The 24,923-nt window shown below is 42.4% G+C and overlaps 1 protein-coding gene across 1 annotated transcript; it reads left to right on the top strand.

Annotated features, from left to right (window-relative positions):
* The first annotated feature begins 6,273 nt into the window (after positions 1 to 6,273).
* LOC100193737 (uncharacterized) lies at positions 6,274 to 15,192 on the top strand. Its single transcript, NM_001138825.2, has 4 exons — positions 6,274 to 6,947; positions 14,147 to 14,370; positions 14,717 to 14,824; positions 14,937 to 15,192. The coding sequence occupies exons 1-4, from the start codon at positions 6,515 to 6,517 to the stop codon at positions 15,027 to 15,029; spliced, it is 858 nt and encodes a 285-aa protein (NP_001132297.2). The 5' UTR covers positions 6,274 to 6,514; the 3' UTR covers positions 15,030 to 15,192.
* Positions 15,193 to 24,923: the final 9,731 nt, after the last annotated feature.

Below are 24,923 nucleotides of genomic sequence, written 5' to 3'. Positions count from 1 at the left end.
GAACCAATGGGCATCTCGACCTCGACACGGAAGGTAAGTCCGTGGATCAAAAGGTATACCGGTCAATGATAGGTTCTTTACTCTACTTATGTGCATCTCGACCGGATATTATGCTTTCCATTTGCATGTGTGCAAGATTCCAAGCCGACCCTAAGGAAGCTCACCTTACGGCCGTAAAATGAATCTTGAGATACTTAGCTTATACTCCTAAGTTTGGGCTTTGGTATCCTAGGGGATCCACTTTTGATTTAATTGGTTATTCCGATGTCGATTGGGCAGGGTGTAAGATTAATAGAAAGAGCACATCGGGGACTTGCCAGTTCTTGGGAAGATCCTTGGTGTCTTGGGCTTCAAAGAAGCAAAATTCCATAGCTCTTTCTACCGCTGAAGCCGAGTATATTGCCGCAGGCCATTGTTGCGCACAACTACTTTGGATGAGGCAAACCCTTAGGGACTATGGTTACAAATTAACCAAAGTTCCTCTTCTATGTGATAATGAGAGTGCAATCCGCATGGCGGATAATCCCGTTGAGCATAGCCGCACTAAGCACATAGCCATTCGGTATCACTTTTTAAGGGATCACCAACAAAAGGGAGATATCGAGATTTCATACATTAATACTAAAGATCAATTAGCCGATATCTTTACCAAGCCACTAGATGAACAAACTTTTAACAAACTTAGGCATGAGCTAAATATTCTTGATTCTAGGAACTTCTTTTGTTAATTTGCACACATAGCTCATTCATATACCTTTGATCATGTCTCTTTCATATGCTATGACTAATGTGTTTTCAAGTCTATTTCAAACCAAGTCATAGGTGTATTGAAAGGGAATTGGAGTCTTCGGCAAAGACAAAGGCTTCCACTCCGTAACTCATCCTTCGTCGTCGCTCCGGGCAACTCTCCATTTTTGGGGGAGAGAGCATAAGTCCCAAGCAAAAAGACTCCGTCTTTGGTATAATCTTCACTCATTTATTTATAACCAAAGGGGGAGAAAGTAATTCTAAGGGCTCTAATGATTCCGTTTTTGGCGATTTATGCCAAAGGGGGAGAGAGCATGAGCCCAAAGCAAAAGGACCGCACCACCACCAATTTCAAAATTTTGGTTTTTCAATTGGTACTAATTTTAGAAAGAGTTTTTTTAATTGGTATGATTTTCAAATTGGCATCTTCTTGTGTTCAAAAGGGAAAGAGTAGTAGTTTCAAAATCAATATCTTAAAACCCTCTTGAACACTAAGAGGAGGAATTTATCAAGGGGGAGTTTTGTTTAAGTCAAAGGAAAAGCATTTGAAACAGGGGAAGAAAATTTCAAATCTTAAAAATGCTTCGCAAAATCTTATTCATTTACCTTTGACTATTTGCAAAAGGACTTTGAAAGGAATTTACAAAAGAATTTGCAAAAACAAAACAAGTAGTGCAAGCGTGGTCCAAAATGTTGAAATTGAAGAAACAATCCATGCATATGTTATAAGCATTTATATTAGCTCAATTCCAAGCAACCTTTTCACTTACATTATGCAAATTAGTTCAATTATGCACTACTATATTTGCTTTGGTCTGTGTTGGCATCAATCACCAAAAAGGGGGAGATTGAAAGGGAATTAGGCTTACACCTATTTCCTAAATGATTTTGGTGGTTGAATTGCCCAATACAAATAATTGGACTAACTAAGTTTGCTCTAGTCTATAAGTTATACAGGTGCCAAAGGTTCACTCTTAGCCAATAAAAAGACCAAGAATTGGGTTCAACAAAGAGAGCAAGGGACAACCAAAGGCTGCCCTAGTCTGACGCCCGGACTGTCCGGTGTGCCACCGGACAGTGTCCGGCGCACCACCCGACAGTGTCCGGTGCACCAGGGGACTTCAAGCCAAACTCCTCACCTTCGGGAAAACTCAGAGGCGCTCCGCTATAATTCACCGGACTGTCCGGTGCTCCAGGAATGAAGCGACTCTGAACTCGCCAGCTTCGGGAATTCGCTCCGCTATATTTCACCGGACATGTCCGGTGTGCACCGGACTGTCCGGTGAGCCAGCGGAGCAACGGCTACCTCGCGCCAACGGTCACCTGCAGAAGCAATAAATGCGCGCTATAGCGCGCAGAAGTGAGGCACGCGCGAAGTGGCGCACCGAACACTCTACAGTACATGTCCGGTGTGCCACCGGACATTCAGGCGGGCCCAGAAGTCAGAGCTCCAACGGTCAGAACCCAATGACCTGGTGACGTGGCTGGCGCACCGGACAGTGTTTGGTGGCGCACCAGACTGTCCGGTGCACCATGCGACAGCAGCCTCCACCAAACGGCTAGTTTGGTGGTTGGGGTTATAAATACCCCCAACCACCTCACATTCAAGTCATCCAAGTTTTCACACTTCCAACCACTTACAAGAGCTAGGCATTCAATTCTAGACACACTCAAGAGATCAAATGCTCTCCCAAATTCCACACAAAGCTTTAGTGACTAGTGAGAGAGATTTGTTGTGTTCTTTTGAGCTCTTGCGCTTGGATTGCTTCTTTTCTTTCTCAATCTTTCTTGAGATCAAACTCACTTGTAATTGAGGCAAGAGACACCAATTGTTTGGTGGTCCTTGCAGGAACTTTGTGTTCCAAGTGTTTGAGAAGAAGAAGCTCACTCGGTCCGAGGGACCGTTTGAGAGAGGGAAAGGGTTGAAAGAGACCCGGTCTTTGTGACCACCTCAACGGGGAGTAGGTTTGCGAGAACCGAACCTCGGTAAAACAAATCCGCGTGTCACACTCTTTATTTGCTTGCGATTTGTTTTGCACCCTCTCTCACGGACTTGATTATATTTCTAACGCTAACCCGGCTTGTAGTTGTGATTAACTTTGTAAATTTCAGTTTCGCCCTATTCACCCCCCTAGACGACTTTCAAAGACTAATATTCTAAATTGACCACTAAATATCTAAATTGGAACTCAATCTTGGCATTAAATCCGGGTTCCCGCTAAAAATTGGCGGTTTACCGGTTTAAAATGACGGTTTACCGGTCAAAAATGGTTTACCGGGGGTTTTCAGTTTTATGATTTTTTTCAATTTTTTTGAATTTGGAACGAATTTTGAAAAAAAACCAGTGGTTAACCGAAACCGCACCCCGGTGGTTTCGGTAAACCGACTGATTTACCGTCAGTTTCCACCGGTTTTTGTAAACCATGGGTCGAGGAATCAAGGATTTAAAACGATGGATTTAGGATTTATTGAAGCCTCAGACCAAATTTAATGTGACAAAAGTACAATAAAAAATAACATAATTCAAAATATACAACATAATATTGAACACACTGTCGCCAAGCAATATCTCTTCCATCTTCATATCCATTCTTGATACCTTACTGTCTTCTTTAAAAAATTCTTCTCTATATCTCTTCCATCTCTAGTAATGTCCTCTATATGTAAATACATATATTAGAGATAAATTTTACTTTTAATTTTTGCACGTGTGTATGTCATATTCTCAAATGTATTGTATGTATTTTAGTTTTGCTAAATCTGTTGTTTAAAATATTAAAATGGATATATAAGAGAAAGATAAATTATATATATAGAGGATCTAGCGGCGTCTTAGGATCGTTTAAAGAACATTATTGAGTACCTAGAGAATGTGAACCTTATCTAAAATTTAGAGTACCGAGCGCTTTATCGTATCTGTTGTACAGAGTCTAGGAGGGTGAGAGTGAGGAAAGGGTTTCTCGAGGCGTGCAAGACAAGGGTTGGACCAGAATGAAATTCCAGAATTTTGAGTTTCCCATGAGATATTCGATTATATATCTTGCCGAGCCTGAGAAACTAATTTCGCGGTTGCAAATGTTTTAGTTAGGCTTTAGGTTTTTGGTTAAATTTGTTCAGATATACTCCTTATATAAGATCGCAACGCATCTGTCATAATCAACCCCCCTCTTTTTGATATTCTCTTCTACTACCTCGCATCGTTTTCTACGTGTATCCACACCCATCTTTTATGTCCCGTCATGAGATTGAGCGAATAGTTTGGCTCCTAAAGCACTGTTGGGACTGGTGTAACTATAATCTATAGAGATAAAATATTGTTGAAGTCACAGTCACAGCTGGATTAGAGTCACGGAACAATGCGTGTGTCTATTTCATCCACGCAACGTTTGCCACGGCTGCACGCAAAGACGGAATCTAGCAACTGGGCAACTAGACCTAGAACACCCCGCAAACGTAACACCAGGCGATTAACAAATCAGCACGCACGCCTACCGTAAAAGGAAATCTCCTTTATTTTTACGGCTTTGCATGCCGGTGCCTTGATTCCACTGCCAGCCATGTTTAACAAGCTATGAGAGATAAAAAAACTGCAAGCAGGTACCCCTGCACCCGCGGGAATAAAAACGGATATATTTCGCTGGATTCGACGAAATTTTGAGATCATCGAGCTGTGTGCTTGACTGCTTGTGTGTCAACGTCCCGTTGCGTAGTCAAGCCAAGCGGGAGGAGAGGAGCTAGCATAAAGTAGCGGCAACAGCAAAAGCTAGCATAATGGAGAAATTTAAGATTATCAAGCGAACGAACGAACGTATTACTTCTATATCCTAAAACGTATCTAGATTTAGAGAACTGTGCTAGACACGTTTTTTTATCGCGGAGAGAAACATTCTTCATCATCGGTCCCTGTTAACACTCACAGAGAGACTTTTTCTTCTATCCTCGTCCTTATCGAGGAATTTATCCTCACGATAAATCTGTCTCGTTAGTAAATATAATATTTAGAGGCAGTTTAAAACTAATTATATTAAATCAATACAAATTTAATAAGATTTAAAAATACAAGAAACATCTTCTTTATAGTATATTTTGCTATTTTATAATAGACTATGTATTTAATTTTTAGTATAATTTTAATATATAAATGGAATAATTTAGATTAAGAAAACTTCGTGCGGCGGGTATGAGTATGCGAGGAACGTGGAAGAAGGGTGGTTCCCCGTCCCGCGAACCTAGGGATGTTCCTAAAACATCCGAATTGTATCACAAATCTAATATTTTAGCATAGATATATATAAAATTTAAAGTTAATTTTCGGCAATGTTATTAAAAATATTATGAAGTATTTAAATAAATTTTTGTATAAATTTTTATGTACATTATTTTCTCGCTACAACAAAAAAGTGAAAAAACATCCGAATCCGTATTCGGATAGACATCCGAATTTTATATGAATTATTTAAAAAGATATAGAATGAATTTAATGTTTATTTTTTGTGAAGATTAATAGTCTCAATGCTAAAAACAAGAATATAAATTTACATAGCAAATTCTATATGTTAGTTGTTCACAATCGAAGAAAGAAGACTAAAAAAATGACATCCGAATAAATATCCGGATCCATCCGTACGCGAACCCAACGACGGGGACAAAGTTTTTCCCATTTCGATCTCCGTGGAACTTACTCACATCCCCGTCCCCTGATAGAGGAATTCCTCGCAGAGAATCGAGGATCGGAACCCCATTGCCATCTCTAGCCGCGACGATGGTTCACAGTCTACAATGATAGCGAGAATCGAGCTTAACCGCGAGCTATTTTGTGGGATTGTATGGTTTTGTGAGGCGCCACTGAAAAAACGTGGGTCCAAATGTGTGCTAAGACCGTCTTCAGCAGATTCTCTATCCCATTTCCTATCTCATATATTATTTTAAACTTCACTCTTCAAACAGTTTCAAACACTCGGTGTCACGTTCCCTATTTTACACGATTCATTAAAGACAACCTAAAGACATTTCAACCAAGATATTATGTTGCGGTTCTTTAAACACTAGATACATCTAATTTTTTTTTCATACAACTTAATGTATCTGAGTCGTGTATCTTATTCAATAGAAACCCTCAAGATACATCTCATTTATGTGTTGAACTGTTGATAGGTAAAACCATATCTAGATTTAAAGAATCGTACTATAGTTATGTTTTATTTTGTTTTACCTTATAATTTTTTATTTGTTTTATTCTCTTGATACTTTTTAAGATACAAATACTTTATGTGGGTGGGTTGTACATGTCTAAAAACAGGAGGATATGGATATGGCTTTCTAAAAAGAGAACGAAAAAAAGAAACAAGAGGATATGGCCGAGACTGTGGCCCAGGTCGCGGTCACGTGAAGTCGTGAAGACCCATTGGCTCCCCATGGCCATGAGGCCCACAGCCAGTGACTTATACCAAAGCAACACCGGTAAAGCTTTGCTACTAGTCTACTACTACTACCAACATTCCGCCATCGTCTTCTCCAGCCGGCGAGGCCGTTCCAATCCATTCCCCCGGTTCTCATTCCCATCCCCGCCTCCTATTCTCCTCGCTCGCGCTGACGCGCTCCCACACGCACCCGGCACCCCCCGCTGTGCCGCCACACCAACACCAACACCGCACTCCACCGCCACAGTCCCCGCCCCCGCGTCGCTGTCGTCCGTCATCGGTGCCGTCGCTTCCCCAGCACGGTACCCCTAGCGCCAGCGCACGCTATAAGGCACCGCGGCCTAGCCATGGCGCCCGCACCGGCATCGCTCTCCGCGCCCAACGCCCTCTCCCTGCCCGCGCCCGCTAGAGTCACCTCCGGGAGGTGGAACAGGAGCCTGTCTGTTTCCGCCGCTGCGCGGTCCGTGACCCGGGTGGTGTCTGTCGCGTCCGCGGCAGCGGTTACGGCGCAGAGGAGGTTGGTCGCCGCGGCAGCGGCCACGGAGATGGCGCCCACGGCGAGCGGGGAGGATGGGAGCAAGCCCTTCGTGGAGGAGATGCGGGAGGTCGCGATGAAGCTGCACACCAAGGACCAGGCCCGCGAGGGGGAGAAGGAGCCTCAGGCGCCCCCCGTCGCCAAGTGGGAGCCCTCCGTCGAGGGCTACCTCCGATTCCTCGTCGACAGCAAGCTCGTCTTCCAGACGCTCGAGGCCATCGTCGAGCGCTCCGCTGTCCCGTGGTGTGAGTGTTCCGCTTTACTTTCCCTTCCCTGTTTGTCTTGGTCGGTGGAAAGGATGCGGCTCTTGCTTTCGCTTCACTGTTTGTTTCGATTGGTGGATGGCGCCCGTTCTGCTTCGTGCGCCTCTATTGAATCGATGAAATTTGATTGGTTCGGGGCCACAAAAAATACGGCTTCTCTATTTTTTTCATTTTTAATATAAAAAGATTGCAATAGCCTATCGATTCGTAATAAATCCATTTTCTATGCATTACAAGTAAACAATAATCACGGTGAAATTAAATTTCGTTACAACTTCTTTTATAAAACTGAAGGTGCAATTGGGTAGCAGTGGCTGCGTAGCTTCACTAAGGGATGGAGCTGTACTATTTTGGGTGGTTTCGCTTCTGTTCAGCTGTGAATTTGAGCGACGGATAAAAGTTAGGTCCAACCATACACATCATAGGTAGAGAATGACTTTTAAGCACATGGACATGGATGGTTGCGCATTCTTGCAAGGAAGAAGTTAGCCATGCTTCAACTCAACTATAATGAAGTGTTGCTTTCTCCCTTTTCTAAAGATTGTGTTGCTTTGTGGTAGATCAGCAAATGTTTGATAAGTGTAGAGAGCTTCACTTGGAAATTATTCCCTCCAAGCACAAACCATAGTCACAATGTTACCAGGTTGATTGGGTCAAGGAACGTGGTCACGGGTCGTGGGTCGACACTTGAAAAAATATGGTACACGGGGGTATATCTCTATGAGATGTGAGTCGTGAGTTTGGTATGTGAACCCATGTCTAATAGGTCGATGATCCCGAGTCGATTCCATGGGCCCTCGGCCGTGTTCCAAAATTCCAAGGACCCTATGTGTTATGCCAAGGTCCCAACCTAATACCAGCTTAACACAACCTACAGCACAATACCAACCCATTATAGTAATGAAACACTATACTTCAGTCCTAACCGCACATAGAAGCCATAGAGCTCACGACGCAGAAGCGGCTGTCACCCAACTAGGACCTCTGTAACCTGCAGGAGCGCCGATGCAGGAAGCCAGAGCGCCACCTCTTGCTGGCCATGATAGGATCCCCATCCTCACCACCATACACGTCCCCCTGCTATCATCTGCGCCCGCCTTACCCCAATTTGCGCTGCCCTACCCCAACTTGCATGATCCTCCTCCATCACGAATGAGCATCGGTCGTTGTTCCCATCTACACTATTAGAGCGACTCCCTAGCATTCGGGATGATGACCCATGGTGATCCCGATACACGATTTGGGACAACGACTTTGGGTCACGGAACGTGGCATCGTCTCCATTTCTTATGACTATGGCACAAACAAGTCCATCTAGGTTTGTTCCAAGTCAAACTTGTTTAACTTTGACCATTAGTATCTTAAATTATATATAGATTGACTATTCAAGATTCATATATCATGGAAATATTTCTCAAAATGAGTGTTATAATATAAATCTTGTGTTGTCAATCTATAAAATTTGGAAATTGATGGCTGAAGTTAAAGAAGATTGATTTAGGAGTTAGGACAAACCTAATGGATTTATATTGTTACAATGAGCTCTGTTGCATTTGAATTCCAGTATGGTATTTGTATGTGTAAACTGTACATAAAAATCACTTATTTTGTGGCATTGTTATTTATTGCTGAACTTGTTGCTCTTTCTGGGTCATCTAATTTGGTCAATGTATGGATCAACATGCTCAAAAGAAAAATAGTCTGATCTATCCTTTATTCCTGTTTTATGGTTTCCTGTATCGTTAGTTTGTCTCCAGCAGCTATCCTATCACATCCCCTATCTTATCCCCTATTTCAAACTTCACTCTGCAAACAGTGTAATCTACAGTGCAAATCCCCTATTTTACACAATCTGCTGCGGAATAACATTTATATCTACCTCCTCTATGTTGCATTAACATCACAACCGCAACTGTTAGGCATCAGTTTAGAAAGCCTTCTTACTTTTGTTATGATATAGGAAGTCAAAGTTCTAGTCTCCACTTGAATTTGGTATAGTTTGTGTTAGAAGGGTATAATCTGCAAAAACCATTGCCCCAAGGGCATGCAAAAAAATATTATTGTTTCAAAGTTTATGATATGGCTGCATACTGTTGTGTCATGGACAAACGTGATTAACACTCATGTAGGGAAAAATGGTTGTAGTCTGCTGACTCTATGGTGTATTTATAACTGCATCTGTCCTCTTAACATGGTTTATCTGTAAGTAAAGCATTATAGATAATGTAGTGTCATACAAGTATTCTATTCCAATTTCTCACTGCCCTGGCACCCTTCGTTTTGTTAGATCTAGATTTAGAAACTAGAATGGCTGATGTTTCTTTTTTTTCTATTGGTAGTTTGGTACACATATTACCATATGCTATTGTGTTTGCATGTGTTCCTGGGCTAGCTCTTTTTTATAGATTGGCTTTTAGACACATAATTTCTTTTTATTGATATGTGTGCTTTGTTAGAAAACAACAATGTTTACCAAAAAAGCACATGAAAAGGTGCAATCAAATGATATGAACCTTTAAATGCTGCTAATATTGCCTTACTCTGTGCCTCTGTGGACACGTCAATTGACTTAGACAAACAAAGTGGCTCACAAGCTTCTATACTTTTCATACAAATGCAAACTCATACTCCTTCCACTCTAGCTGAGTCAGGCCCTGTTTGAGAGAGCTTCATTTCAAAAATTTCAGATCTATTTCAGCTTCTTCTATCCAAACAGGTCTAGCTCTACGAGCTCTGGCTTAAAAAAAACTGAAACTAGAGGCCAGTTTTATGAAATTTTCGAAGCTCCTCAAAGGGTGCTTCAAAAACACCGTTTGCATACCTCCTCAAGAAGTTCCACAAAAATTGCCCACCATGTCATTGGTTACATGACCTACCGATTCATGTATCTTTCTCCATCTGCTAATCATCAAGGGTAATTAAGGAAAGTCGCACATATTTTTTCTGGAATACGCAGGAGAGCTGCACATCTTTGTATTAATAGAAGAATAAGAAAGGGGGAGAGAACCCCATTACAGCACGCACACCCCAACACTAGAGATTAACTAAGGATCACCGACTAACATGGAGAAAACACGACCCACAACGCTGTTTTAAGCCAACAACTCATCGACTTGGAGGAAAGACAGGGCCTTGGCTCCAGTCAAGGACCAGAGCACCGCCTCTTCCCTAGCCACTCTAAGGGCTGTGACCAAGCTAGGATTACATCCATCAAAGACACATCTATTCCTATGCTTCCATATGGTCCAAGCACCGAGGATTACTAAAGAATTGAAACCCTTTCTCATAAGATCAGATTACTAAAGAATTGAAACCCTTTCTCATAAGATCAGATGCCCGAGAGTTGCTAGACTTCCATCACGACTCAAAGGAATCCTCGTGAGCTGGACATAGCTCCTGCAGCCCCACTGAACTAAGGAAATCAAACCAGAACTGCTTGGCAAAAACACATTTGACCAGCAAATGATTTATGGTTTCAGCCTCTTGGTCGCACAAGGGGCACTGCTCTGGTCAGTCTAGTCCTCTTTTTCTGAGCCTGTCAGCAGTCCAGCACCTATTATGTTCCACAAGCCAGATAAAGAACTTGTACTTCCCAGGAGCCCAAGATTTCCACACACGCTCTACTGGTTCGAACTGAACTGAACCAAGGAAGAGAGCTTTATAAGCAGAACTAGTTGTATAATCCCCTGAAGCACTGAATTTCCATATATGTCGATCCCTTATTCCAGGCTGAAGCACAATTGCATCAAACACTTCACAAAGTTCCAGGAATTCAGCAATGACTCTGGCTGAAATTGCCCCATTCACATCGGAGATCCAATGGAAATTAGGGAGAGCATCTTTGACCAACCGTTTGTTGGCAAGACGCAAGGGCACCATATCAAACATTGCAGGAGCTATGTCCTTAATACATCTCCCATCCAACCATCTGTCCTTCCAAAAAAGGATATTGGCTCCATCACCGAGCTTAGTAATAACGGCTGCAACAATCAGATTTTGTACCACCTTACAAACATGAGTGGGGAAGTCCGTCCAAGGCCTACTGGGATCTGTTTTCTGTAGCCATGGCCAACGAGCTCTCAGAGCCCAACAGAGGCTCTTTAACTCACTAATCCCAAGACCACCCAGCTCCTTGGGACGGGTAACCTTAGGCCAAGCCAAGAGGCAATGACCACCACGGAACTCTTTCCTGCCCCTCCAGAGGAAGCCCTTCCTCAGTTTATCGATTGCTTTGATGGCCCATACAGGAAGGTCAAGTGCCAAAGCTGCATAAATCATCTTTGCCGTCATGACGAACTGCACATGAATAGCTCTACCAGCCATGGTCATAAGCTCAGCTTTCCATCCTGGCAGAAGGCTGGCCACTCTATCAACAATGGCCTGAACCTGGTCCCTTGTGAGTTTCTTGGGAGACAAAGGCAAACTGAGGTACTTACAGGGAAAATCTGAAATATTACATGGCAGCAAGTCCTGTAAACAATTCACCTCTTCTACCCCACAACAGATTGGGAACACACTACTCTTCTGGATATTAGTCCTTAGACCTGAAGCTGAGCCAAATAGATGAAGAATATCCATAACCACACTGATGTCCGGGGTAGTAGGACTTAGAAATAACACTGCGTCATCCGCGTACAACGAGATACGGTGCTGCATATTCCTTGAAGAGAGAGGTCGAAGGAACCCTTCCTCAGAGGCTCGCTGCACGAGCAGATTCAAGACATCCATTACAAGAATAAACAACATACGTGATAGAGGATCACCCTGCCTCAGCCCGCGTTGATGCCCAATACATTCCCCGGGCAGACCATTCAGTAAAATCTTGGTAGAAGAGGTAGCTAACAGCCCGCTTATTATATCACACCAGATCTGTCCAAAACCAAGTTTTTTCAAGACCTCGAGAAGGAAGGCTTACGATACCGAGTCAAAAGCCTTTGAAATGTCTAGCTTGAGAAGGATACGAGCCTGCTTCTGACAATGTAAGAATCTGGTCGTCTGCTGGACTAGCATAAAGTTGTCAAGAATAAACCGTTTCTTAATAAAAGCGGTTTGATTGGGGGAAACCATATTTTGCAGCCGGCCTGCTAACCTGTTAGCCAACAATTTAGTCACCAACTTCGCGAAACTATGAACCAGACTGATTGGGCGGAAATCTCTCACACTAGTGGCCCCCTCCACCTTGGGCAGAAGTGTAATAAGAGCTGAATTCAGTGGACCCAAGTTTCTGAAATTTCTAGCCCAAATGCAGTGAACTGCCGCCATGAAATCAGCCATGATTACCGACCAACAACTTTTGTAAAATCTACCAGTGAACCCGTCGGGACCCGGGGATTTGTCCGAAGGAAGGGCCTTAATTGTATCCCAGACTTCCTCCTCCGAGAAAGGCGCATCAAGGGCATCAAGGTCATAAGATGGCATCCCCAGAGCTTCCAGATCAACAGTAACATCCCTTACTTCTGCAGTTCCAAGTAGCCCTTGATAAAAATTAAAGAAGGCTGTTGCCTTTCCTTCATGGGTAGTCCAGATTTGCCCATCCTCTGAGTGTATTGGTGCAATGAAATTCTTTTTCTTCCTGAACCTTGTTTGTGCATGAAAAAGAGAGGTATTGGCATCACCATCTTTGAGCCACCCAATCCGCGATTTCAACCTTGCCATGGTACGAGAGATAGAGGACAGGGAAAGGGAGTGCTTCTTGAGCATGTTTCGGAGCCACAATTCACCAGGAGATAAGGAACGATTGTCCTGCGCCACCTCTAATTGATGTAGGAGCTCCCTAGCCATCTCAAGCTGCAGCTTAATCCTCCCAACTTTTTTGTCATTCCAGCTCTGCAGACTCCTAGCTGTTGTCTTTAATTTCTTGGCCAAAGTGATGAGTGGGCAAGCCCCTGCTGGAACAGACGCCCAAGATTGAGCTACCACATCATGAAATCCCTCCATCCTAGGCCAAAATGCTTGGAAGTGAAACCTCCCTTTTCCTCTGCTGAAATCATGAAGCCCAAGCAGCAAAGGGCAATGATCGGAGTCATCTGTGGCTGAGCTCTGGAGAAGAGAATCTGAGAATTGTTCCTCCCAATCTGTTGTGCAGAAAACCCTATCCAATTTGACCAGGGTAGGATTAGAGTGTCCATTCGACCATGTATGTTTCCGGCCAATCAACGGAATTTCATTAAGAGCCAAGTCATTTGCTCATTTCCTGAACCTGCCCATCATGGCACGGTCTAAGTTATTGTTATTCTTCTCTTTCTCCCTTAATATCAGATTGAAATCCCTGAGCACAAGCCACGGCCCAGTACAGAGAGCTCTAATTTCTCTAAGAGATTGCAAAAACTGAATCTTCTCATGGTTTCCTTGCGGACCATACACACATGTAAGCCACCATGGTGAGCTGGTGCTAGAATGAAAGTTCACAGAGATGCTATGTTCATCCACCCTACTGCCAGCACAAACACCAGTGCTATTTTTCCAAGCCACCAAGATGCCACCACTAGCACCAACAGAAGGTAGGAATACAAAATTGTCAAAAGCTGGTCCTAGCATCCGCAATAAAAGGAACCGAGAAACATCCACCATTTTAGTTTCTTGAAGACAAACCACATCAACTCGAGCAGAATCCACCAAAGTGCGTACAACATCCTATCTAGCAGACCCATTAAGGCCTCGCACATTCATATTAATTGTATTAAAGAAACCGGAGTCTATGTGGAAGCCAAACACTTGAACCCTACCTTACCAATCTAGTGAAGTTGTTTCATGGTGAAGCTGAAAATTGAAGTTGTAATTCTTGAAATGAAGCCCTCCCAAATAGGGCCTTAGTTAAGTGGTTTAAGTAGCACTTCTCAGGTCCTAGGTTCGATTTTTTGTGTGACCGAATTTCAGGCTATTGTTAAAAAAATCTCCTCGTTTTTTTCTTAATATAATACTGTGGGGGTGGTCTTACCCCGTAAGTCGAGGTTTTTTTTTTCAAATTATAAAATATTTTTTTTGTTTTCTAGATATGTAGTTCTTACTATGAACTTAGATGTATGGTATATCTTAGATATATAGTAAAAGCAATTTATGTAGAAAAGACAGAACATCTTATAATTTGAAACTATAATTTGGAACGGAGGAAGTAGTAGTTAATGGGCCCTTAAGATTTGCAAAAATGCTGCTTGTTGACATTCTAGTGGTGCGTGTTTCAGATGCAGAGTTCCGGAACACTGGGCTGGAGAGATCAGAGGCACTCAAAAAGGATCTGGAATGGTTCAGGCAACAGGGCCACACAATTCCAGAACCATCGCCCCCTGGCACCACATACGCTACTCTACTGGAAGAACTGTCTGAGAAGGACCCCCAGGCATTTATCTGCCATTTCTATAACGTCTACTTTGCTCATACTGCTGGAGGCCAAATGATTGGCAAAAAGGTGAACCGCCCCACCCCCACGCTTCTGAGAAAATGACAAAGTATATGGCATCATGTCAGAGCATTATTTTGGGGCATACATGATTTAGACAGCATCGACATATTTAGCATGTTCCCCGTTCCTGATGTCATCAAATCCCCAAGCATGCTTATGCGTTTTCTGTTGGATATGATTCCTTGTGCCTTTTTTCTTTGTCGATACTGCAGTGCGATTCTTGTTAGGAATATGATCCCCTGTGTGTATGTGTTTTTTATTGCTGATCTGGGCAGTTTAGAAGTCTGAAACTACATGTTCCTCCATTATCTTGTCTCATTTAACAGAGTATCATGTGCTCCTGGCATCTTAGGTTTCTGAGAAGATTCTGGACAAGAAAGAGCTGGAGTTCTACAAGTGGGAGGGCAATCTCTCCCAGCTGCTGCAGAACGTCCGCAACAAGCTTAACCAAGTCGCTTCAGTAAGTGCCTGGAACCAAACGGACCAAAGTTTTTTTAAAAACTAAATGGCAGATTCTTAAAAGAAAAAAAAAATCTAAGCTGCGAATTCTTTACCATGTGCTGGTTCATCAGAGCTGGTCTCGGGAGGAGAAGGATCACTGCCTGGAGGAGACGGAGAAGTCGTTCGCCTACTCAGGAGGCCTCCTCCGCCACATATTCACCTGACTTAACACTGTTGGCTGATCCAGTTTCAAATGCTGTACATACATAACCTTTGACTGTTAAAACTTTATTACTGGTGAGGGGGATCTCCCTCCCCCAGATACGTTTTACCTGCAACCAAGTTGCCAAGTGTTGAATAAACCTCCCTGCATTGCTGGTGTTGGGTAAATGCTGAGCGATGCCGCTGACTGTGAAGGTATATGTTTTCTGTAATGGAATCGGATGGCACAGCACCATGCCCCTAGACCTGGACACCGGTGGATGGCGCTGCCACAACACACGGCTGCCGTTGAGATGCGATGCAGTGGATAGCCGTAGGTCGTTTCATGACCACTAGAATCGGCCGTTCCAGTACTGCACTATTGCTAATGGCAAAGAGGAGCCCTTTTATTATAAAATTGTTCTCTTATTGGGAGAATTTATCTTATGAGAAAAAGAGAAAGTTTTTGGTATTTGATCAAAACAAGTATTTAAAATTGGTTTGAATAGCAAAATCCAAATGTTTTTGACTTAGAAGTTAGAAAAATGTATTTGATTGCAAATTCCAAAACAAGTGGCGGCTATGTGATCCAAATATACCAAATCCTTTGGGAACTCATTTAGTTTGAATCTAAACTTCAAATTGCTTCTTTTGACTCATTCGTTAAGTTAGTCAATATTGAGTTGCTCTAAGTGTGTTGGCATAAATTAGCAAAATGAAGAGATTGGAAGGGAAATGTGCTATAAGGGCATTTCTACCTATTTTGATGATTAAGTGTCCAACACATCATCATGAAATAACTAGTTTCATATGAGTATGAGCACAAGTCCACATGAAGGCAATTTGAAGGTTTCAAGTCCTAAAGAGTTGAAATAGGAGCCTGAAAATGCAATTTGGAGCAAAATGGTAAAATTATGAGGTTTGCACTCTTAGACATGTTGCATAGGTCCATTATAATGTTTCTAGCACTTACACTTGATCTCTAATCTCTTTTGTAGTAAAGAGTGCATTTTGGACTTGGTTTGGACCAATTCAGAACCCTGGTGAAAATCTATGAAAGAGGTGAGTTTCTCACACTTAATCAATTATATTATGTATTAACTATGTTTGTCTAAGTCGTAGGGAAGCTCCAAAGAACAACAAAAATGTTTGAAGAAGATGGGCTCAAAAGAGCCTCATTTGGGTTGTTCTAGGCTTCACCTGAACGATCCGATGGTGCACCAGACCGAGTTCGCAGGGGTCTGAACTTAGCTGTTTGGGCAGCCTGGCGCACCAGATGAGGTCCATGTGCACCTAACCTCCTATACGGCTAAACTCGGCGGTCTCAGGAATTTATTATAAAATTCATCGGACCATCACTGTTCATGGTCCAGAGGCGCACCGGATCGCCTCCAACAGATAGTCTCCAACGCGCATGGGCTAGCCAACGACTAACTGGCATGGCACCCGGTCTGGAGGTGCACCAACTTGTCTGGTGCCCATCAGTGAAGGAAAGTGCTAATCAGAATCCTGAACTCGGGGTACGTGGACCTAGTTTGGTGGTGCACCGGACTGGTCTGGTGCCCCTGCATGAAGCTCATTTTTGGGAAGGAGCAATGGATATGGAGCCTTTTGGGAATATAAAAGGACCCCTATGGCGACCTCCTTCAACACCTAAGCACTCCAAGAGCAACAGATAACCCTGACACTCCGCTGCAACGCATTCTAGTGATTTAGTGAAATCCAGGCGCTGTTTCTGAGCTGTTCCTGTGTCTGTGTGACTTTGCGCACTTGTGATCTTTTCCCATGCGTTGTGTTGCTGCTTTTGCTCTTGTATGTGTACTTTATCCCTCTCTTGTGCTATAAGTTGTAACTTCAGTTTTGTGTACGAATGCAAGAGACTCCAAATTGTGGAGATTCCTTGCGAGAGGGATTCATTGATATAAGGAAGAACCGTGACACTCAAGTTTGATCTCTGGATCACTTGAGAGGGGTTGAGTGCAACACTTATACATTGGGATACCACAACCTGGATGTAGGCAAGCATTTCAGGCTTGGCCAAACCATGGGATAAAATCGCCTGTATCTTGTGCATTTACCTTCTTGTGGTTTTATCTCTTCCTTAGTTCTCCTAATTCACTTGGAATATTGCTCTTATTTTATTTTACATATTTGAAGAGCAATCAAGTGAAGAGAACTTTTTCTCTTCTTCTCATTCGAACTTGCTTTATTTTGCGCTAACTCATAACTTTTAGACCAAGTTTGTGTTTTTAGTGATTATTTCATAGGATACCTATTCACCCCTCTAGGTGCTCTCAATAATACCCCTAAAAGTGTGCATACAAGTTTGGTATACTTGTAGAACATATGTGCTTAGACTTTTGATGTCAAGGGGGCAAATTATCTATTATCTAAATCTTGGCACAAGTATATGATAAAATGATCCAATTGAAAGTTAATGATCAAAGGCACATATAGTTTCATCATGATATGTAGTATTCCATTCCATGTTTCAAGAATCATTGATATTTAGCTCATTCATAAGCTCACAAAACCTTCTCTCATCTAGAGGTTTGGTAAAGATATCAGCTAGTTTTTTGCGACACTCACATGATCTAGAACTATATCCTCCTTTTGTGAATGATCTCTCAAAAAGTTGTATTGGATGTTTGTGTAAAGCTACTGTTCCCAAACTCACACTTACTAAACTTAGCGTAAAGCTACTTGGTCTATCCAAAACTCACACTTACTAAACTTAGCGTAAAGCTACTGTTCCCAAAGCTTTAGTAGTGCCAACCTTAGATGGTTCATGTGTTCCTCCCCACTCTTGGAGTATATCAGGATGTCGTCGATGAATATTATGAAAAACTCATCAAGGTACTACATGAACATGTTGTTCGTCAGGTACATAAAGAATGGCAGGGCATTGGTGAGTCTAAAGGACATGATGATATACTTGTAAATACCATAACTTGAGATGAAGGCATTCTTAGGTATATTTGATGGTTTAATCCTTAACTGATGGTACCCTGAATGGATATCTATCTTGGAGAAGACGTAGGTTCCCCTTAACTAATCAAATAGGATGGTGATGGGAGCAAAATATCATGTCTTAACTTGGATGGTGATCATAGCTTAGCGCTATAAGAAAGTGTGGACGCATCACGCTATATTAGCTGCAATATGGCAAGAGCTCAATGGAAGAGGAAAGGGCCAACAACAATAGCAGCAAAGTCCCCATCTATGCAGAAAGAAACATTAAAGAAGTTCTGTAAAGACAACGAAAGGATTGTTCAAACTAAATTATTTGAACATTTTAACAAATTATTACATTGTTCCACCGCCGACATCGAAAAAGATGCAAAAAGTACCTACTGTTGGGGGCCTTCGTCTTTTGAAGGTCCTCAAAAACACACTTAATTATCAGTTGTCAGCATGTTTTTAAGTATTGCAGGAGCTTCAGTGTCGAATACCCTCGAAATAAGACGAGGATAAAGACGAAGATGTTAAGCTTCATCACAATAGCATATGGAAACGAAGGTGAACAATGCCGGAAGAAGGTGTCTACGATTCTGTGCCCAAAATACTATAGGCAGAAGTCAATATTGCCCTCGCATTGCTTTGTAAATCATAAGTACAAGTCTTGTGGGTATATTTGTAATTTCATACAAAGTTGTACGATCCCCTATAAATAGATGAACAGTGCCCTACATAAAGCACTTTTTTTTGATTGGGCTGGACAATTGCTTCGTGTAATCTCTTCCTTAGAGCACCTTCATTCTAACTCACCTTGTAAAACCGAAGGTACGATTATAAATTTATCACGAGAAGGGAAAGAAATGAGATGTTGTAATATCTGAGATGAGTTAACATGTTTAACTTCTTTACATTCTTTGTACGTTCATTTATATACAAACGTATGTTTTATTTAAATCTTAACCTTCGTCTTCGAAGGAGTTATTCCGAAGGGACAACTGCTTGAATGCGAAGGTTTGTTACCTTTTTAACATTATGTTGCCTTGTTTCCAATCGTGTATAGCAATTGTGATGGAACCTCCCAAGTTATTAGGCCCACCTACAGTTGTCCTTATCCATCGGACCTCGAACAACCCTATAGATGCACCTGATCACTTGACAAGTTCGGTATTTGAATTCTTTACTTTTCCCAAGAGCGCTTCACCCGTCACGCAGATATTACAACACATCGGAGGAACGAATAAGCGAAAGCAATTACAGTAACTTAATTTACATTCAAATATAGGAAGAGTGTTGTTATTACAGACCAGTAATATATAGGAGTGCATGAGTAATATTATTACAAACCTGGGAGGCAAAAAACTCCTCCCCCTTAACAGTAAAATGTTTTTAAAAGGGAGGACAACATCCTCCGACGACTTCATTCTTGAGCTTTTTCCTTCGGCACCACCTTAGAGCAAAAGCAACAAAAGTTTGCTGCTTCCTCACCTACAACAACATGGGTTCGAAAACCCTGAGTACGAAGTGTACTTTCGCAAGTCTTACCTGTCAAAATAAAAGACTCTCAAGGATATGCTGGCTTGAGGGAGTCAAGGTAAGGCTTAGTCAAGAATCAAGACTCTGTTTGCAAAAATGCTTACTAATAGTGGATCCTTAAAAATCCAGTTTTATTAGCAAGTTAAGTCATTACCTGAATCTAGAGTTCTTTCTACCCTAGTTCAAGCACTTGGCCTAAACTAGCCATCTTTTTTATCAACCCTTCTTGTTCACTGGAATGCTACGTGTAAGTCAGTGACCAAGTCTTCATGTCCGAGAAGTAACGGCGATCCGAATCGATTAATACTCAGCTGAGGATCTCCAATCACACGACATATGTAGCACTTAACCCTTGCATATGTCAATTCGCCACTGGGGTTCTTAAGACAAGATCAGGTTCACACCAACCGAGAGCACAGATACACCACCGTCCAGCCTCTTGCCACGAAGGGTACACGCTACTCTCACCATCTCTCCACTCCCATTGCGTGTTATCTTATTCTGGTATTAGTCTGCCCGAGGCAAAGCTTACCCATGTTGAGGCATGTGACCAGTTAAAGGGTCCTCGGTCAGCAGGCCTACATCGACAAGGTCCTTAATCGACTCAGACGGAGACACTACACCGAGACTCTCTTCTCGTGTAAGTCACCCGCCCGGTCTCAGCTTTATCATTTCAAGCCCAAAGTTTGGTACCTGGCAGAGGTACATCTTTTCCGATGTTGAACCCATCACGGCCATGATGGATCCACCATCAAGTTTTATTTTTGAAAATCATCCCTTCCCACTTGAAGCATCATCTTTTGTTGAAAACAAAACATTTTGCTTTTCTAGAGCAAGACTAAGCATCAGAAAAACCTTTTCATAAAATAGGTGATCAAGGAAAGGAAATCAATCTTCCAAGGAAGGAAATGCATTAATTGTTTAGCACACAACTCCTATTACCTAATGCATCAAGCAAGTGAGGAAGATTTTAAAATAGCAAGGAGGTGGCAAATGCACCGGGGCTTGCCTTGTGTTATAGGAGAGTCAGGCTCTGCTCCACAAATATCGAAATAAAAGCAGTTCCCGGCAGGTGGGTCTTCAGGTGGTGGTGTAGCTCTTCCTTCTTCAACCTCTTCTTCTTCTTCGTTTTCTATATATATCATATATAACCATGAATGTTCATGTAATGCTTATGAAAATGCAAAGATAACAAAGGTACATTATATTAGGTCTTGAATACAATTTTCCTTCACGGTACTCCAGAAAACTAGGGTTTTCGGAGTTAGTATTATAGTTCATAGGGCAGTCACTACTTAGAAGTTTAGGGTTTTGGGGTTCTGGTATCACACATTGTCCAAACCAAGCCAAACTTTACTCAAGGTTTCTAAATATCATTTAAAGCTTATCCAAAAAGTTTGGTGATTTTTGGAGTTACTAAATAATTTCTGAAATTCCAGGAGTATAGGTTTTAGCTATTTTAAATACCTCACAATTCCTGGTTTGGACTAAAAATCTTAAAACTATTTCTATTAAATACTATACAAATTTAGAATTTTAACAAAATTGATCTTGTATTTTTAGCATTTTCTACAATTTTCTAGAAATTCTCTAATCCTGGCAAAGAAAGAAAAAGAGAAACTATGAATAGGGTTGGGCTGAATCTGGCCCGAGCCAGCCCAGCATAGGCAGAACGCGCCCGCATGCATGCGCCCGCGTGGTTAATTTTGCGGAGAGGACCTTGGCGATTTGAATAACTTGAAAAGGGGTGACGACACTATTCCTGCGTTTCATTGACAGCTTACAAAACCCCCCTGAATTTCTATTCCTTCACACGTCAGGTCCACGACGCAGCATGGCGGCAGACTGAGCTCCGACGAAGCTGTACCGGCCAGGACACGCAATGGCCGGTGCTCTAACTTGGCTGATACCTAATTCAACATCTAACAAACGTTTCCCCTCGATCAATTGCACGGTTTGAGCTCCCAACCTCTCTGCTCACGGCGACCGCACGATCAACGAATAGCACGAAGTGTTCCTGGCGATCTAAGGGGTTCTAGCCTAATTGGTCGGGTCGAGAAGCATCAGGGGCACATAAGGGTGCTGAAACAAGAGAGCAGAGGACATGATCGGACATGAAGCGCACTGGCCACGGTGAGAGCCTTTTCATGGCGGCGAGAAACCGATTTGGGGGAAGTGAGCAATTCGGGGGCTCTGGTGAACAATTGAAGGCACAAGTTGATGGATTGGGTGCTTGACTACCTTGCGGAACCGACGACATGCTCAATTTATAGGATCCCCGAGCGGTGGCCCGTGAATTTGAGATGGCGCGGTGGCGGTCGGACAAAGAAAAGAGCACTGTCGCAAGAGATTGGTGGCTTTCACCATGGCGGGCTTACCGGCGATCACCGGATATGTGTAATATGAGCTACCGCAACGTGGTAAGACACCAAGGCACGTGGCGCACGATCGTTGAGTGGCTAACTCCGGTGAGTTCATCCGAATCGGTTGTGAGCTAGGCGGACACGACGGCCGGAGTGAACAGTGGCTCAAGTTCATCCACACGACGATATTTACTACCCCGAGCAACAATCAGTACTTCGTTGAGCACGAATCGTAGCATCAGACGCGAATCCAAGCGCTTGGTCACCGGCGGCGAGATGAACTGAACCTGGCGATCTGATCCGAATACTGTACCATCAAAATCCTGATTCAGAGCGCCTGACAGACAGAATTGCAATGCCTAGATCTTGGATTTTTGTGCAAGAACTTGCCAATCCATCTGTAACAAACTTGTAGCCCTATACACCAGCTACAATTCTGCTATAGGGATCTTGCCCATTTGCTTATTCCTTTGAGCATGAATCGAGCCCAATGTTCCTCAGAACTCACTGGTAGTCAGTATTCAGTCTTAGAGTGGTCTGACAGCAAGACTTCTGGTCCTTTTAACTTCTAATTTTGTACAATACCAAGGCTTAAGCACTTAAGCAAAGTTGTTCTCCTTTCCTAGCTCTACAAGTTTGATGTGTTGACCCTAGGCAAATTCCTTGTATTTTTAGAACTACAGAGCTCCAAAGTCAGCCCTGTTCACTGGTTTTCAGACTTAGCCACACATGATTCTAGGGTACCTTTTTGCAAATAGGTCCAATTTCCGTGATTTGCTTTGCAAATCCACAAAGGTGTGAACCATATGATTTGAGGTACCCTAATACCTTGGTTTTTGCACTTGGGTCCAAAAGGGCACAAATTTTACACTTAGCCCCCTAGGGTTTTAATTTGGGGTTCTCCAGGGGTCTTTTCAGGGTTTTTGGCACTTTTAGGGTTTGGATGCCACTCAAGTCCATTAAATGTGATATCTTATGATTATTTCTCATGAGTTTTGAAGTTTTCTCATGCTTGGGCTTTATTGACACTCCTAAGCCTAGTTTAGGGTTAAGTACCCTACCCTAGGGTTTCACTCATAACAAGTCACATCAATACAACTTGTTTGAAATTTTTGCCTAGTGAATGCACTCTAAATGTAACAAACACATGATATGCTAATGCTCATGATGTTATGCTCAAGTTTTAGTGACAATAACACCAGGGGTGTTACATCCTTCCCCCCATAAAAGAATCTCGTCCTGAGATTTAAAAGTTCGAGGGCAAGTAATGGAAAAGGAAACACACCATATTTTTATTTCGTTATTTCTTGTACAAGGCAAGGGGTGGTATGGGGTCTATTCCTTTATTACAACAATTTTACATATCTCACAATTTACATGAATCTAAAAAGCCTGGGAAATTCTTTTCTAGAAAGTCTTGAGTTTCCCATGTAGCTTCATCTTCCGTGTGTTGGTTCCATTGTATCTTATAAAACTTGAGAGTTCTCCTTCGGGTAACCCTGTCCTTTTGATCCAGGACTCGAATAGGATGTTCTGAATATGTCAAGTCTGGTTCTAAGGCAACATCCGTCACTTCAATGGTTCGATCTAGAACCTGAAGACACTTCTTCAATTGGGACACATGGAACACATTGTACACTGCAGACAATGTTTCGGGTAGTTGGAGTCGGTATGCCACTGGTCGACACTGTTCAAGAATGGGGAACGAACCAATGTACCGGGGTGCAAGCTTTCCCTTTACCCCGAAACGAGTTACGCCCTTCATTGGTGATACTTTCAGATACACATGATCTCCGACTTGAAAGTACAAGGGTTTGCGTCGTTTGTCTGCATAACTCTTTTGTCGAGCTTGTGCTTCTTTCAAATTATATATAATTCGTTGAACTTTTTCCTCCATTTATTTAACCATATCAGGCCTGAAAAACCATCTTTCTCCTGTTTCAAACCAATTCAATGGAGTACGGCACCGCCGTCCATATAAAGCTTCAAAAGGTGCCATCTTGATACTTTTTTGATAACTATTGTTGTATGAGAATTCTGCCAACGGTAAACATTCATCCCATTTCTGTGGGTATTCCAGAACGCATGCTCGTAACATGTCTTCAAGTATTTGGTTTACTCTCTCAGTCTGCCCACTGATTTTAGGATGATAGGCCAAACTGTGAAGCAATTTGGTACCTAGGGACTTATGCAGTGCTTCCCAAAACTTGGCTACAAATTGCGACCCACGATCCGACACTATGGTCTTTGGAACTCCATGCAGACTAAGAATACGAGCAATATATAACTGAGCATAGACATCAACTAGATGATCTGTCTTGACGGACAAAAAATGGGCTATCTTGGTAAGTCGATCAACTATAACCCAAATAGAATTAAATCCTTTTTATGTCCTGGGTAACCCCACAATAAAGTCCATGCTTATGTCTTCCCATTTCCAAGTTGGGATAGGTAACGATTGCAATGGACCAGTAGTTTTCATATGTATGGCTTTGACACGTCTACAAGTGTCGCATCTCGCCACATAGCATGCAATTTCAATCTTCATCTTCGTCCACCAATAATGTTGCTTTAAATCTTGATACATCTTAGTGCTTCTAGGATGAATGGAATAGAGACTAAGATGAGCTTCATCCAAAATTTGCTGGCGGACTTCCTCATTCTTGGGCACAACTACGCGGTTGTTAAACCATACAATGCCTTGATCATCCTTTCTGAAACAGTTTGCTTTATCAGCCTTTATTTTCTCATGAATGTGTTTCATACCCTCATCACTTCTTTGTGCATCAATTATCTTTTGCAGAAGAACCGACTCAAGCTTCAATTGATCTAATGTTCCATGTTGAACCATTCCCAGGTTTAAGTTCTCCATTTCCTGGCATAATGTGATGTCAGAAGTTTTCACTGTAAGACAATGACAGGAAGCCTTGCGACTTAGTGCATCTGCCACCACGTTACCCTTGCCTGGGTGATAGTGAATTTCCAATTCATAATCCTTAATTAGCTCAAGCCATCTCCTCTGCCTCATATTTAGTTCTGACTGGGTAAAAATGTACTTAAAGC

The sequence above is a fragment of the Zea mays genome, chromosome 9, assembly GCF_902167145.1.
Source record: "Zea mays cultivar B73 chromosome 9, Zm-B73-REFERENCE-NAM-5.0, whole genome shotgun sequence".
In the NCBI taxonomy this organism is placed as follows: Eukaryota; Viridiplantae; Streptophyta; class Magnoliopsida; order Poales; family Poaceae; genus Zea; species Zea mays.
The sequence above is the reverse complement of the archived record's forward strand: the minus strand, read 5'-3'. Positions and strand labels throughout refer to the sequence as shown.

Excerpts from the sequence above, each read along its gene's own strand:
- LOC100193737 (NM_001138825.2), top strand. The coding sequence starts at position 6,515 with ATGGCGCCCGCACCGGCATCGCTCTCCGCGCCCAACGCCCTCTCCCTG. Across the intron at positions 6,948-14,146 it reads GCGCTCCGCTGTCCCGTGGT|ATGCAGAGTTCCGGAACACT; the intron begins GTGAGTGTTCCG and ends TGCGTGTTTCAG. Across the intron at positions 14,825-14,936 it reads AGCTTAACCAAGTCGCTTCA|AGCTGGTCTCGGGAGGAGAA; the intron begins GTAAGTGCCTGG and ends CTGGTTCATCAG.